Source organism: Bidens hawaiensis, unplaced genomic scaffold, assembly GCF_021521415.1.
Source record: "Bidens hawaiensis isolate Kalapana, Puna unplaced genomic scaffold, B.hawaiensis_p1.1 tig00019476_1, whole genome shotgun sequence".
Classification (NCBI taxonomy): domain Eukaryota; kingdom Viridiplantae; phylum Streptophyta; class Magnoliopsida; order Asterales; family Asteraceae; genus Bidens; species Bidens hawaiensis.
The window spans coordinates 334,224-350,102 of record NW_027492960.1 but is presented as its reverse complement, the minus strand read 5'-3'; the positions used below and the strand labels follow the sequence as shown (position 1 = coordinate 350,102).

General features: G+C 36.0%; 3 protein-coding genes across 3 annotated transcripts; 1 reads left to right on the top strand and 2 right to left on the bottom strand.

Moving 5' to 3' along the window:
- The first annotated feature begins 2,177 nt into the window (after positions 1-2,177).
- On the top strand, positions 2,178-8,141 carry LOC143558462 (mitochondrial import inner membrane translocase subunit TIM44-2-like). The gene is made up of 14 exons (XM_077047297.1): positions 2,178-2,276; positions 2,481-2,596; positions 3,788-3,871; positions 4,009-4,084; positions 4,176-4,220; positions 4,308-4,724; positions 4,807-4,875; positions 5,073-5,137; positions 5,250-5,318; positions 5,399-5,471; positions 7,323-7,427; positions 7,529-7,600; positions 7,684-7,746; positions 7,859-8,141. The coding sequence occupies exons 1-14, from the start codon at positions 2,199-2,201 to the stop codon at positions 7,979-7,981; spliced, it is 1,455 nt and encodes a 484-aa protein (XP_076903412.1). The 5' UTR covers positions 2,178-2,198; the 3' UTR covers positions 7,982-8,141.
- Positions 8,142-9,172: 1,031 nt separating this feature from the next.
- On the bottom strand, positions 9,173-11,548 carry LOC143558461 (thiamine biosynthetic bifunctional enzyme TH1, chloroplastic-like). Its single transcript, XM_077047296.1, has 9 exons — positions 11,283-11,548; positions 11,141-11,215; positions 10,990-11,065; positions 10,844-10,919; positions 10,639-10,773; positions 10,496-10,560; positions 10,280-10,407; positions 9,959-10,209; positions 9,173-9,888 (listed from the first exon to the last, which is right to left on the bottom strand). The coding sequence occupies exons 1-9, from the start codon at positions 11,475-11,477 to the stop codon at positions 9,336-9,338; spliced, it is 1,554 nt and encodes a 517-aa protein (XP_076903411.1). The 5' UTR covers positions 11,478-11,548; the 3' UTR covers positions 9,173-9,335.
- Positions 11,549-15,036: 3,488 nt separating this feature from the next.
- LOC143558473 (uncharacterized) lies at positions 15,037-15,573 on the bottom strand. The gene has a single exon (XM_077047307.1). The coding sequence runs from the start codon at positions 15,571-15,573 to the stop codon at positions 15,037-15,039; it is 537 nt and encodes a 178-aa protein (XP_076903422.1).
- Positions 15,574-15,879: the final 306 nt, after the last annotated feature.

The window sequence follows — 15,879 nt, the reverse complement described above, 5'->3', positions numbered from 1 at the left end:
AAGGTGTAAATTTATGGTTGCGTTAATTTACTAAAAATGTAAATACATTTGTTAAAATACTTATGGTTGTGTTAATTCACCTATCCATGCTCAAGTAATCCAAAAATTGCATTTTGATAATTATTTGAATATTTATGGTTGTGTTAATTTACTAAAAAACGTAAATACATTTGTTAATTTAATTCCATGCCATTTTTGTGGCTTAATTTTTTATAAAGAATGGTTGAATTGATTTAAAACACCACAAAATGCATATACTAATTTATGAATATCCAATGCAGTTATATTATTATATGAATTAAACAAACATAGTTATTATTGTAGAACAATTTTGATGGGTGGAAATATTTAATTTCCAAGAAATTCTAACAATACATTTTAGTTTTGAATTATTTAAATTTTAAAAAATTCTAAGAATGCATAGTATATATGGAATTTATGGGAATTGACTAATAAAAAGGAGACAAGTGTCCAAAAACCTTATTGCTTTGATAGTGCAGGTAATTAGAACTTTTATATTTTGGTGGCTAAAAAAACATAGAAAACCATTAATATTGTTTCTTTTAGATATTTAGCCCCTTTTCAAACGTGTAAATATAAAACTGAAAGTTGGTCTGTTTGTATAAAAATATAATTATCTTTTTATTTTTATTAATACTTTAAAACACTATTAAAATGCATTTGTTTAGTCATCTTTTCTAACTATCTACAAAAACGCAAACAAAATTTAAGATTATTTATAAAATCTATACATGTGTATGTGTATTGCATGTATACATATTTTCTACATATAATACATGTATAGGTAAATGTTTTAAACTTAAAAATATAAAATGTATACAAATTTGTATAAACTAGGAAGGTTTAATTTTTATTTTTTTATTAGGAATATCAAATGACTGTTAACAAAACTCAGAATAATCAATAAAGATACAACCTTTTCTTATTTTTATATGCAATTTAATTATAACTTAGAAAATATATATTCGATTATTGATATTCAACCTTAAGATCTCGATAATTAGTTTAGTCATGAGTAAATCGACTCAGTTTAAGTCGAGTTGATCTTATGTTTTCATATGCATATGCAATGTAACGCTTTTAGGTGTTTGTGTTTCATATATCTCTTAAAGAGCCTTTTGGCAAGTGGTACTTAAGTTATGGCGCTTTGACTTTCCACATGAAAAGGGTTCAAATCTCACGGATGTAAAAAAAATGTAATTTGAGTTGACTTAAACCCAAATTCGAGTTTCGTATTATTATTATTATTAACAATTAGCTTTTAACCCGGCGCGTTGCGACGGGAAGGTCGGTAAAACTCAGACGGTGTTAAAACCCAACTGTTGAGTCGGTAAGTCGATGCGAATTCGATCTGTAACGTACGTTATTGTACTGGAATTAAAACCAAATATAAAACAAAAAAAACTATATAAATTGAGGTGGACCAATGGGGTGATGTCGATCGATAAAACTCGAGCGCTGGTAAAACCCAACCATTTTCAATACCGGGTGTTGAAACGGTAAGTCTACGGGAATTCGGTCGATTTCTGTCACGTTAGTTATAATACCAGAACTGAAAAAAATTGACGTTCGATCGGTCTCCGCTATGTATGTTATGATGATTGAACTAAAAAACAAAAACAAAATTTGCGGGTCAGTTCGGTGCCGCCAAGTGACCCAATAGGGCACTTGCGGCACCAAACTTGTCATTTGTAATAGTATAATAATTATGCACTTTATTACTATTAGAAAGTAGGCTACTCATTTTGACCCGGATCCATTTCAACCTGAACCAAAAAACCCTTTTTTATATGAACTATTTCAACCCTAACCCATTATGACTCGACCCAACCCGTTTGGCCCCGTAGTGAACTAAAACCGAACCAAATTGAACATGTTCTGATCCAGAACCCTACCGATTAATTTGTTTGCTGACCCGTAAATTTCAACTGAACCATTGTGACCCTTTTAGTATGAATTTCGAGGGTAGAAGCGCAATAACTAACGTTATTTTGTAAAGGGTGTAATTAAACAATAAACGAGAGTTGAAGGTGGGAATAAAAAATATAGTGAAAGTTAGGGCACAAATATCATCTATCTTCATCCCCACGCTAAACCCCTTCCTATTCAATACAAACACCAAAACCCTCTTTTCTTCCAATTTCTCATCACTGAATCTTCGTAACCCAGTTTCTCTAATGGCTACGAGAAAGCTCGTCCGAGACTTTATTCTCTCTAAACAGCTGCTGTATCCGCCTCTTCGAGCTTACAAACAGGTACCATATTTTGATGCTTTTCATCATTTGATTTGGGTTTTTGGTTTTGATGCTTCAAATTTGATGTTTTTGATAATTGATGGGTTGATAATGCTTAATTTGATGTGGGTTTTTGGTTTTGATGCTTAAAAGCTGATGTTTTTGATAATTGATGGGTTGATAATGCTTAATTTGTTGTGGGTTTTTGGTTTTGATGTGTTCAAGGTTTCAACGTCAGCTCCGAGGTTTAGACTAATTGGTGGTGCGAATGGGAACTTGATGTATCGTGAGTTCAGCGTGTTTAAGGAGTTTTCTAACAAGATTAAAGGTGAAGTGAATAGGTATGTTCTTTGCGTTGAATAGTAGTAGGTAACAAAACACGGTATAGCTATACGAATTTTGCCGAAATTGGTTAGGATTTGTTACGGTAACTAGGATAAATTGGAAAAATACGTTGGTAAATGCGCGGAATAGTGGTGGCATTTGTATAGCTTATGATAAAAAAAAATACTTATTTTGAAATGGCGTGTAGTCGGTTGGTAAAACACACGGTGCCGACGTAACAAATAAATTTATTAACAGCGGTTGGTCGTTATCGGGTTACGGCACCGGAACAAAACCAAAAAATAAATTTTTAACGGCCAAATGTAGCAAATTTATATATTTAAAACAAAAAAATATATGTGCTTTACACGAAAGGAAAAAATTAATTCATCAATGGCCAACCGCAACATATTTATATATTTAAAACAAAAAAATATCTGTGCGTGATAGCGGTGAACCTAAATGGTAAACATAAATTAGCAAGCCCCCATAAAAACGCATATTTTTTTTAAGAAACATTTTTTAATTAAAAAAACATATAAAAGAAAAAAGGTGGCTGACATGGCACCACCACGAGCCGCCACGCCGCCCAATCAAATTATTGCGCTTCACCGGCATCCTAAATTATATAGATACAGTAATTGCATTTGTTTGTTATTGAAGTTAGCAACATGAAAACCTAAGATGTAAAGTTTTGATTTTATTACATAGTAGAATGGATTGCGATAGTTAATTATAATAGAAATGTTTTTTTACGATATCACAATATTATTTTTGCTTAGTTATAAATTAAAAATTCAATATGTCTGTAGCATTTGCAACGCGGAAACAATCTTTCCATAATATTAATTTGCCTGGTTTCAGAAACCAGGAGTTTAAAAAATTTGTAGAAGAGTTGAAGGGAAAAACCGAAGAGCTTAAAGGACACGCCGCCCAATCAAATTATTGCGCTTAACCGGCATCCTAAATTATATAGATACAGTAATTGCATTTGTTTGTTATTGAAGTTAGCAACATGAAAACCTAAGATGTAAAGTTTTGATTTTATTACATAGTAGAATGGATTGCGATAGTTAATTATAATAGAAATGTTTTTTTACGATATCACAATATTATTTTTGCTTAGTTATAAATTAAAAATTCAATATGTCTGTAGCATTTGCAACGCGGAAACAATCTTTCCATAATATTAATTTGCCTGGTTTCAGAAACCAGGAGTTTAAAAAATCTGTAGAAGAGTTGAAGGGAAAAACCGAAGAGCTTAAAGAAGTGACTGAAGATCTAAAAGTTAGGTAATTTATACCCCAAAAACTTTTTAAAGTTTGTAGTTTTAGCTTTAGTTGCTTATAGGCTGAGACATACTGTTGTATGTCAAAGCTGGGCCGACACTTGTATTGAAGGCCCTGAGATGGTGAACTGGCGAATGCAGAACGAAGCAGACAACTGAGCAGCTTTACAAGCATGTGGATGGCGTGTGGACTGAAGCTGAAGCTACAGCAAAAAAGGTTCCATTTTAATCACTTTTCAAATATTTAATTATCATAATTATATCTTTCACGTGAAAATATTAATACAGACATTGCGATCATGTTTCAGGTATCTCAGAATCTCAAGGAAAAAGTTTCTGCTGCTACAGATGAGGTATGCTATCCTTTCGTTTTAAAAACATTTATGCTTCTTTGCAAGATTAGTTAACGAGTCTGTTATTCTTGATTTATTATTTAACAGGTGAAAGAAACTATAGGAATTGGGAAGCAGGAGTCCTCAAAATCCTCCAGCTCAGCACATAGCGATGCTTCTGCAGCAAAAGATGGGAAGACTGGTGAACAGTCAGCCAGTGGAGAAGATAAGGAACAGCAATATGCGTATGCTGAGTCAGCACAAACGATATTTAACAAGGTTCGGTCTGGTGTTTCTTATTCCTATCAAAAGGCCAGAGATGCAAAGGTTCTTGATTTGGCCAGAAAGGGTATTGAAATCGTGAAAGACGAGTTAAACGGTAACTCGAGTAAGAGGAAACGGGCAAAAGCTGCATCTGCAACTGCCTCTACAGCTAATGTTGAGAAAAGTACTAGAACAGATCTTACTATTGTGCCTGTTAAACAGTCTGTATTTAGCAAGAAATGGGAGGCTTTTAAGGCGAAAGTAATAGTTTTTCATTTTTAGCTCTTATTGAATGACTTTTAGTATCTATGCGTTTTCTAATTGAATTTATTTGTTATGTTAGATGCAAGTTAATCCAATTTTTAAGCGAGTCAGTGACGCTAGTGAACCTGTCTTGAACAAGAGCCAGGAGGTATGAAAATTTATCAAATATCAAATATACTATTTTATGCTGACATGGCAATTTGGGTGGTTTGGATAATGTCCCAATGGGCTACTTTCTTTTATTTGACCTCTTTACCTTTTTTTTTACCCTATTGCATGCAGCTAGTGTTTTAACTGTTTTTTTGGTTGTTCATGACTGATATATTTTTCAAATGAGACTTTCAGATTGCAGAAGATATGCGTGAAAGATGGGAAACTAGTGATCATCCTGTAGTTCATAAAATTCAGGAGTACGCTTAACTTCTTTTTTCTGCTTATTTTATATATTTTTCAAATCTCGCATACAAAGCTTTTGGTTTTATGATTCTGAGTGGATGATATGGTTTCCCTTTTTTGCAACAGTATTAATGAGAGTGTTTTTAGAGAGACGGATGCTGCAACGTCTTTTAAGGAAATTCGTCAGCGTGACCCGTATGATGATAGTTTCTCCATTTTTTTTGAGTTTTTTTATAACCCGTTAAATGATTTACGTTTATGTTTATTATTTTCAGGTATTTCTCTTTACCTGACTTCGTATCAGATGTTCAAGAAATTGTGAAACCCGTTCTCAAGGCCTACATTAAAGTAAGTTTGAAATTATATTAAAGGGTAAATACCATAAAAACAATATACTTTCTTAATTTGCGCGAAGAAGTTAGTCGGCCTAGTTGTCAAAAACACATTTAAGTCCCTCAACCTATTTTTGATATAATAAAGCAATGAAGGCCAAAACATGTCGAAAACGCACGGAAAGTTTCTTTACCTAATTTGGTATATTAAAGTTTCTAAAGTTTTCAATAATACACGAAAAGTCTCAACCTGATTTTGTCCTTTATACATAACTGATTTATGGATTGGGTCCTTTAAAAAGTCTACTTTCATTCGTGGTCTTTAAAAGACAAAGTACCTCGCTTTCTGTCCTTTACACTAACGGCCATCCAAAAACCCAATTAAGTCTTAGCATGTGACAAACATGTGATGGGCATAATAGTAATTTCAAACCCCTTGTTTTTTGATAAAAGAAAAAAGACTCTAGGAATACATTAAAGTGGGACCCTACTTCTCCCCTCCCCAACAACCTCGTCCCTCATCCCAACACCTTTCCCATGGCAGACTCCTCCCACCACCACAAGCCACCATACCCTCCGTCTTTGTCCTTCACCACCCTCATTTGCTCGCGACCACCACCGGCGGCCACCTAAATCCTATGTCTCTCCCCTCTCACCCACTCACAAACCCTAGAATAGAACCATCACCACCATCTCTTGCATCACCGCCTCCATTGTTGACATCACCTGCAACCATCACCACCATCTCCGATTGATGAAAAGGGTTGGTGAAAGGTAATGTCCTGAACCCTAACAAATGTACATTTTCCGCAATCAAATCAATTGGTTGTGAACAATTCTCGTCGTCGGTGATTGACGACCAAGTATCTTGGCACTAACGCGATTTAAATCGTCAATTTCTGGTTCTAGTCAACAGTTATTGATGACCAAGAAAACGGCCATAAACGCCCTTTTGAATGAGAGTTAATACATGGAGCTACGGTGGCTCTGCGTGGCTAAATTTTAGTGGTGGCCAACCGTCGGTAGGATCCCAGGCAACGTAGGAAGATCTCATTCTTAGGAACCCTAATTTTGGAAGAGTTCGTATTTGGGAACGAAATGGTTACTGTATTCATCAGGTCAAAAGGATGGACTTGCACGCCTTATTTTTCGGGTCATAATTTATAGGTGGTTGTGGACTGGTGGTGGTGTATAGAGAGAGTAAGGGGAGAGAGGTAGTAGAGAGTGAAGAAAGAAATATCATAAAATATATTATTATTATTATTAATTATTAATTATTTAAATACATTTTTTAGTGTTTTTACATATATTAATAATAAGGGGTTAAAATTACAACCTATCACATGCTAGGGCTTAACTGGGGTTTTTAATGGCCGTTAGTGTAAAGTACAGAAAGCAAAATACTTTGTCTTTCAAAGGACAGCGAGTGAAAAGGACCCAATCCATAAATCGGTTATGTTTAAAGGACAAAATTTGTAATTCTGTCAAGTATTTAAACTTATCTTTTATGCATATACTTTTGAAAAAAAAAACTAAAAAATATATGTTACATCTTTAAATCGTTAAATATTTGAAGTGACATTCAACATTTTGCAAAAAAGTAAATTACACTATCTTAATTTGACTAATGTAAGTGGTATCTAGTCATTATTTTAGTTTCTTTTTCAATGAGTGCAAGACAAGGTTTAGTTAATTTATTATAGCTCGAGGGACCTTTCTATGTATTTTTGACAAATTTAGGGACTTGAAAATAAAACAGCATGTTGGTTTTTTCATGGCTTTAACTCTTCATTAAGCGGTTTGAATTTTTCCATTCAATAAGCTGTCTGGTTTTGGTTTTATTTATCATGTGACGGTTTGTTTACAGGGAGAAACCGAGGTGCTGGAGAAATACTGTGCCCCTGAAATAATTGAGAGATGTAAAGCCGAACATAGTGTTTGTGAGATGCAGGGCACCTTTTATGATAACAAGGTAAAAAGATTAATCGCTTTTTTTTTTGGTTTAAATACTTGTCTAACGCACAAAAACAGAACAAACACGGTAGATTTTGCTAAGTACTCTACTTTGTGCAGATATTACATATATCCGAAGTCGAAGTAAGAGAAACCAAAATGATGGGTGACAGTCCGTTGATTATTGTCGGGGTATGCACCTTTTTTAAATCCAATAATAATAATAAAAAATAAAATAAAGTTTCTACTGAGTTGAGGTAACTTTGGTTGTACAGTTTCAAACGCAGCAGGTGTATTGCGTACGAGATAGACTTGGTGAAATTACCGAAGGAGGCAAGGTAATCAATCTATTTCATGTTTATGTGCGGAGAAAGTCATGCTATGTGGTTGACTTTGGCTTTGATCTTGACCTTGACTTTGACCTTGGTTGTCGATGATTTGACTTTGTAGGATACTATCCACACAGTTCATTATTTATGGGCAATGCAACTTTGCGAGGCAGATGATGGTACACATGTGCCAGTTTGGAAGCTAAGAGATATGCAACAAGTTGGCATTCGCGCGCTCATTTGATCAAAAAAATGGTCCTGTTGATGCTTGTTTTTTCCCCCAATCGTTGCATTGAATTCGTTCGGCTGCTGACAAGTTTTGTTTTTAAATATATTTTTGTTAACTTCCGTTGATTATAGGAATGAAATCAAAACATGAGTTCCTGCATTTGTTTTTTCTACAAATGTTATGATTGTAGTAGATTTTGACTTGAGCAATTGCCTCATTGAAACTTAGTAGCAAAATAAGGTCTTATTGATGAGAATATGCTAGCTGAAGATGTAAATGTTGTAAAGTTCAGCTTATGATTGTTGGTAACTTGATTTTAAAAAGCGGATAGAAAATGCGTTGAGGGGGCGCTTCGTTAAACTGGTAAAAATTTTGGGTGTGTAGCAGGATGATAAGGCGCACCGCTTATTTTTAAAAAGATCTCTTGACTCGAAAGGTATAATGGACTGATGGTATATTTTCTTGAGTGCTAACGGCCATTACCTAGAAGTTTTGAACCTGAGACCTTTTGGCTATCTTTCAATTGTTGTCGATATAGGATATTCATGATCCAGTTTGACTAGTTTTGATGAAGGTTTTACGTTGAAATTTTAACTATTGGTTTCGAAAAACAATGAACCAAAGTAAACTAGCAGGTTGGCTAGGTGCATGAGACCAGCTGGTTTTATTGGTTTGGTGGCTAAACGTGTTTGCTGTGACGATATGAAGCGATTTTTATAGTTTCTTTCAAATCGATAGTTCGTATTAAAAATTTTAAAATGTTAAAAATGCTTCATGATTATAATAAATATCCTAACTACATGGCAAAAAAATGGTAAAAAAAGAAAGTAACAAACGGTCAGTAAAACGAGTAATTAAGGACTAGTTTTGTTCACCGTGCCAATTCTAAGTTTCAAACTTGAATGAACCATCAAAACATAATTGTGAAAGGAATTGCTCGGATCTTAGACTAACCGACTTATTTCGGTTTGAGCGACTCGGTCAGTTTAACCATTTTCAAACAACCCTAATCAACGATCATGGGGTGTGGATTGTTAATATTGTAACTAGTTTAGTGGTTATTTAACATCAAAACCTAAGCTAAGGACTTGTAGTATAGCGGTACCAATATGTTATGCAAAGTGCTTCTCCTTATGAGGTTAAGGGTTCGAGTCCCATGGAGGAAAAAAATGTGGATTTAGAAGTACAATCAGCCACATTTCAAATCAATCACTTCAAACACTATCGTTTTGTCATGTTTTTATTCCAACCAATGATGTGATTATAATTATTCAGTATCTCATAATCCCTTTCAAAACACAAGCTGATGACGGACTATTGTCTTATTCTTCATTTGCATGTTGACAAGAAAACAAATATTCAACAAATTTCATACCTCCGCCGTCACAGCAGATCCTACACTCGCAACAGTTTCGGTCAACAAATCATGCAGCTTCCTCGTCTCAGCCGCAACACACTCCCGATCAAACAACGCAGACACAACCGCCACCCCTTTAAGATTCACCACCCCCAACTCCATCACAGACCGTGCATTTGTCAGATTTATGCCGCCAACAGCCACCACAGGCAGCTTTGAAGCCAAACAAATGGTTTTCAAACCATCCAACCCTATGGTGCGATTATTAGCTTTTGTGTTGGTCGGGAACACACCTCCCGACCCTATGTAATCAGCACCATCAGCCCATGCTTTTAGAGCCTGCTCTGGCGTCTTGCATGATACCCCAATGATTTTGTCAGGCCCGAGAAGGGCTCGGACCGTGTTGACTGGCATGTCTGATTGACCCACGTGGACCCCGTCAGCATCGCAGGCCATTGCAATATCCACCCTATCATTTATCAGTAACGGGATGTTGTGGGAGTGACAGATTTCAAGACACGCCTTGGCTGCTTCTAGAAACTCTCCAGTTTCAGCATCTTTTTCCCTGAAACAAGTAACAAAATAATTTATTTGTTGAGGATAATAACATAAACGAAAAGGGTAAAAAGGTAAACCTTAGCTGCACAATGGTGGCACCTCCTTCAATGGCGGATTTAACTGCATCTGTAATGGAATGACCCCATCTTTTATTCATCCCCGAATCCGTGACAGCATATAAGAACAGATCATTTGGATCAAATAGTTGCGTTCTGTTTGACTTGTTCCTCTTTAGCTTAAATAAGTGGTCAAAAGGGCCCTGAGGCCCGGTTCCAATACTTATAGTTTTGCCATATTCCAGTGCAGTCTCAACGTATCTTTTTGCTACCTTCATTATCAAGTTTATAAAGAATATAAAATTGAATATAAATTTCACAAATAATTATATAATAAAATACCTTAACAGCTGATAACATTGAAGAACCCTTTGCCAACTCAGCAGCTATACATGATGCCATAGTGCAACCAGTTCCATGAGTATTTCTACTCTGTATTCGTGATGAGCGTAGCTCATAAAAATCTTTACCTGCATCATCAATATATAATAAAGTACATAATTAGCTACCACAAATAACAAAAAAATGATGTTAAAATAGATTTTATAAATAATATACCATCAAAGAATATATCTACTGCGTCTGAGGAAGAAGGGAGATCGCCACCTTTCACTAGAACATTTCTAAAAAATTTGAAAATTTTACTTTGGTCATAAAAAAAAGCAAGACTAATGTTGACTAACGCACGGTTTAAAAATTACCGTGGTCCCATATCATGTAAAGATTTTGCTGCAGTGCGCATGTCATTCACTGTTTCTAACTGCAGGCCACCAAGTAAAATAGAAGCCTCTTTTATATTTGGGGTCACAATGTCTGCCATAGGAAGAAGATCTTGCCTGCAAACAGTAAAAAAGTCAATGGACAGATTGAACTAGACAGTAAATAAATGTGCAAAACGAATCTTACTTAAACGTATCCAGTATTGAAGAACCAGCAAGCACATGTCCACTAGTAGACACCATGACTGGATCAACCACTAAAGCTGCCTTTAAAAAGTTAGACTGAGTCAACTCAGAAGCAACATATTAACTTAAATGAATGTGTCATAATACCTTGAACTGGAAATTGCTTTAGACTATCATGAAGAATCTTCACCATGGCGGTTGATGGAAGCATGCCGGTCTTCACCTAATTAGATATTATAATCATTATCGTCAATGTTTACGACCAAAACAACATATTACAAGTTTACAACAAACTTACAACATCCACTTGCATATCCGACAGTACAGACTTCAACTGTGCTGCAACAGATTCCTCTGGAAGAATGCTCACATCCTAATAAGAAGCAAAATAAATCATACTAAAACTTGAAAGAAACATATAGTGAAATGCAGTGTTGAACCTGGACCCCGAGAGTGTTCTGTGCAGTAACAGCTGTGATCACAGTGGAACAAAAGGCTCCACGTGCAGCACACGTTTTAAGATCGGCTTGAATTCCTGCACCGGCTCCAGAATCAGAGCCAGCCATGGTCAGAACATGTGGGATTTTGTTACTACTGGAGCCATTTGTGATGGTTAAAGTTTTCTCCTCCGGCATTGCGTTGATCGTCAAAGCAGCAAATTGGTCAAACGCGTGCCTGCTACCTTGATTTGAGCTGAATACTGTGCATATCTGCGGTTAGCGACCATATAAATGCAGTTATTTGTAGCTACCAACTAACTGATTACAAACCTAGTACCAATTTATGTTATGGTCACATGGAATATCATTTTAGGTATCACAAACAATACAGCTTTCCAAAGTGATTATTACTATTTGAAGAATTATAATTAGCGGAGCTGCTCAATTAAAGGTTGATTAATTATTGAGCCCGAGGTCGATAATTCAATAATAATTAAAAAGAGTGTATGTATGTATGTATGTACCTTGTGGTGATGGGGAATGGAAATGGAGGCGGTGCTTGAAGTTGAGAGGAAGAAAGCCATATAATAATAATAATAATAATAATAATGAGTAAAGTCGAATAAGTCAGGTCAGCCACGGGAATAACATGCTCTACACTTGTGTGAACTTTTAACACTATTTATGCTACTTTCTTGTATCTAGGCTATTATACTCTTTGAATTTAGATACAAATGTGTATTCATCGGTAGATTTGGAGAAAATAAGGTTGTCTACGGGATTGTGAAACCCGTCGACTTCGACAAGAACATTCCAAAGACGGTTTTTGAATTACCCCAAAAGTCGCTTTATCGACGGGTTTGTTTTAAATCTTGCTGGAGAAGACGGGTTACAAACACGTGACTATTTCTGATTGGTATTTAAGAAACCATCGTCACGAATACCATGTCGACGTATGCGACGAGTTTGTAAGAGACGCTTCTAGAATTTAAGAAAAAATGAAGACATTTAGGGTGTGTTTGGCAAAACTAGCTCGTGGTTGTTAGCTGGTGGCTGGTAGCGTTTTAGATATATTTAGGTGTTTGGTAGAGTAATCGGAACTTTTAATAAAACTAGTAGGGCGCCCGCGCGGTGCAGCCGAGTGCGCGCGCAACCTAACATCAACCGCATAATCAGTGTCGGTATGTGATTCACTTGATAATAGTGCACAGATAACCCGAATGCAGACGCGTAATTCGTGCAAAGGTAGTAAGCGTGTAACCGATGGCGAAAATCAAGAAACAAAACTGAAATATACAGTAATTTCAAATAGATAATTTTTTAAACCAACCTCTTTTAATCTAAAACCCTTTCCGATCTGGCACCGTTTTAATCTAAAACATATTATGACCTGGCCACTTTCGACTCAAAACCGTACCAACACAAACTGAACCAAATTAACCCTTTTTGTATCGACTCGTTCCGACCTTAATATGGTCTTACACATGACCCGAGCTCGTATAACTTGACTTAGTGCCAATCATAACCGGCAATTACGTAGTATGCTAATTTTTTAAAGTTCAAAAAGTATAGCAATATGATACTCAAATTAAAGAGAATAAAATGTTCTTTTTTTATGAAGTAATTTGTTCAAAAAAAATATTAACGTGTAAAAAAGTTACGGTCTTTGTTAGTTTTGAATAAAGGTGAAATATGTAATTATTATATAAATTTACAAAAATTGATGAAAGTTTAAATACTAAACTTGTAAATTAAAATGTAAATGCTTCTAGTTTTTCTCAAACTAGTAATAGTAGCTTTTAGAAATAGAGTTTTTTCTCTAAACTTAAAAGCTTGAAGCTTTTTCAATTAAACAAAGCTTTTTATTAAGGATAAGCTTTTTCTTAAAAGCTTAAAGCTAAAAACTCCTAAAAGCTCTTTACCAAACATACCCTTAAAAAACATTTCTACTCAAAAGGGACATTTTGGAATTTTCCCTAAAATTTAATATTTACTTTCTTATAAAAACTAGTTTTTTAAGGCTTTTATATAAAAATGGACCAAAATCATCAACATAGGCTGGACGGATGAGTTCCGGTCTTGGGACGGCAAGATTCATGTTAGTGGAACCAATATAACCACATTTAAATGCAACCCCGCTCATCATGTTAGGCCAACTTAAGTGGATCTAATATTTGTAAGTTGTAACGACATTTAAATGCAACCCCTTAGGTTTTGAGCTTAAGTATTTTTCTACAAATTGGAGGTCTCACCTCCACAAACTAACATTGTTGTTTTCCTAGTACCCTCGGGCTTAAAGCCCTTGGGTCCTCTAACAAAGCTCTTGCTTTTTGTAGCTTGTTTCATAACCCAACAAGAAGAAACCGACTTCAAACAGTTAAACAGATCTGAAAGGAGGAGAGTCTTGAAACGAGCTCACCCCAACATCAATGAAAATATGAATTTGCTTGAAAGACCATTTGAACACACCCGTGAAAGAAGACGTAAATGAAGAAGTAGTTGAAAAAGGTGTCTCCATGATCTTACGAGAAACTTGCTTACGATAAAAGGACACATGTGGGCTAACCAATTAACACTAAAGAAAGATGATGTAAGGACAACCACAAAACTGATTAAATATAAAAATTAGACATAACTTTATGGTTGGTCCCTAACCTTTTCCCAAATTGCATGCTTGATCCCTAAACTTAATTAGTTACACGCGCGACCCTAGTATTTATAAATTTACTAGCTTTTGAACCAGTGTATTACACGGGATTTGTCAAATGATAAAAAGTAAATAAGGTCTTATTTTAATTATGATTCTCATGTTACTTATGAAATTATTAAAGTTGTGTAGTTGATCAAATCTAAGGTATGAAAATGATATTTAACTCAATAATAAATAAAATCCAAACTATGTTATAACTCAATTGACAAAATGGTTTTGACTCATGACCCATAGATAGCAAGAATGAATGAGATGAGAGATTAGGAATTAGGAGGACTGTAGGCTCGACACCTAAGCTTTAACAATTTCTTTTATTAGTATTGTAAGATAAGATTACTAAGGAGACCGGATGCATAAATTTTGTAACTATACGGTGGTCCTCGATAATGATAATCCCACACCCTTGTTCTTCCCCACATTTCTTCTTTCTCTACCACACCTTCTAGTTAACAGGCCGTCAGCCACCATCACCAAAATCCACCTCCGATCCAGGCCTTGCAACGTATTAAGCTCAGTGCCCCTCTTCAATAGCGTTCACCTGCTAACAAAATCCCGGGGTCCGGTTTGATATTCAACTTCAATAGATGTGGGCCGATCTTATCATACATCTTCGTTTCGATCTAGATACGATCCAACACACACTCCGGTAAGTGGTTTCTCTCTACATTCTATTCTATTGTTGCCGCTCGACTTTTGTTTCGCATTTTCTTACAAAATTCGGCATTCATACAACTGCTAGTACTCATTTTATGTTTCAATTTAATATCTAGCCTCAAATTCATGTCGATCTGGAACTTGGCCGGAGAAGCTAAAGTGGAAGGGAAGAGGTGGCGGTGGCTGTGAAAAATAATGCCGGAGAAGAAAATGGAAGTAAGACTTCAAGGGCCCATGAACAACACCATTTACTTTTATTTGGTTTAGTAATTATAGAAAACCAAACTAAGACTTTATAAAAGAAGCCCAACCTTCAAATTATTATAAAATGTAAACATACATATTTGCTGAAAAACTTAAAATCAAATTTATGTAAAAAGAAGCCCAACACTACATCTTATGAGTCGATAAAAAACTATAAACCAACGTATCTATTACATGCCCTTTGATTATCGTATATTTCCTTAAAAGCCCCTCCTTCTTGAACCCAATATTATCAACACCAGTAAACGCTTGCAACCTTATTATCTCCGGGAAGTCCATCAACACCTGCTTCACCGCCATCTTCACCGCTGCGGTCGCAATCCCTTGGCCCCAGTACTTTGCGGCCACACCATACCCGATATCCGCCTTATGTCCATCATCATAGAAAGTTGACACGAACCCGCTAGAGTGATCATCTATGCATATTGACCGGCGCCAACGATGGGGCATGCATACGTCCCTGATGAAAGTCAACGCTTCGTCTCGGGATTTAAGTGTTTCCCACCTGAGGAACCGGGTTACCTGCTCGTCGCCAGCGAATTGGAGGAGGTCTTCGGCGTCGGAGAGTCTGAATGGGCGGAGGGTGAGGTTGGTGGATGAAGATGAAGGTGAGGGGTTCATGGTGGAGTTGACGTTGGTGTGGAGCAGGTTGTTATAGTGCATTTTAGCGATTTTTAAATGAAGATTATTGATAGTTATTTAATTTTTAATCTTCAATAATTGCTATTCATATTTGGCATCTTTTGGCCTTTGAGGATATCCACTATGGTGGGGGGCATCGAAGCTCCTTCACTATGCCACGTTAACGTCACGTCATCGCCTCGTAGAAAACGGTACATTGAAGCCCGCCCCGCTATAGTTTAATACCCTTGGACGCCCCTAATATATATATATATGTGTGTGTGTGTATGTGAGAGATGGAGAGAGAGAAAGCTTCCTATGCGCCGGCCGTCCTCTCCACGCCCAACC

Bases quoted from the DNA above. Each gene is read 5' to 3' on its own strand.
- LOC143558462 (XM_077047297.1), top strand. From the start codon at position 2,199: ATGGCTACGAGAAAGCTCGTCCGAGACTTTATTCTCTCTAAACAGCTG. The intron at 2,277-2,480 runs GTACCATATTTT...GATGTGTTCAAG, and splicing joins CTCTTCGAGCTTACAAACAG to GTTTCAACGTCAGCTCCGAG. The intron at 4,085-4,175 runs GTTCCATTTTAA...ATCATGTTTCAG, and splicing joins CTGAAGCTACAGCAAAAAAG to GTATCTCAGAATCTCAAGGA.
- LOC143558461 (XM_077047296.1), bottom strand. From the start codon at position 11,477: ATGCCGGAGGAGAAAACTTTAACCATCACAAATGGCTCCAGTAGTAAC. The intron at 11,066-11,140 runs GTAAGTTTGTTG...ATATCTAATTAG, and splicing joins CGGATATGCAAGTGGATGTT to GTGAAGACCGGCATGCTTCC. The intron at 10,774-10,843 runs GTAAGATTCGTT...TACTGTTTGCAG, and splicing joins TCAATACTGGATACGTTTAA to GCAAGATCTTCTTCCTATGG.
- LOC143558473 (XM_077047307.1), bottom strand. From the start codon at position 15,573: ATGCACTATAACAACCTGCTCCACACCAACGTCAACTCCACCATGAAC.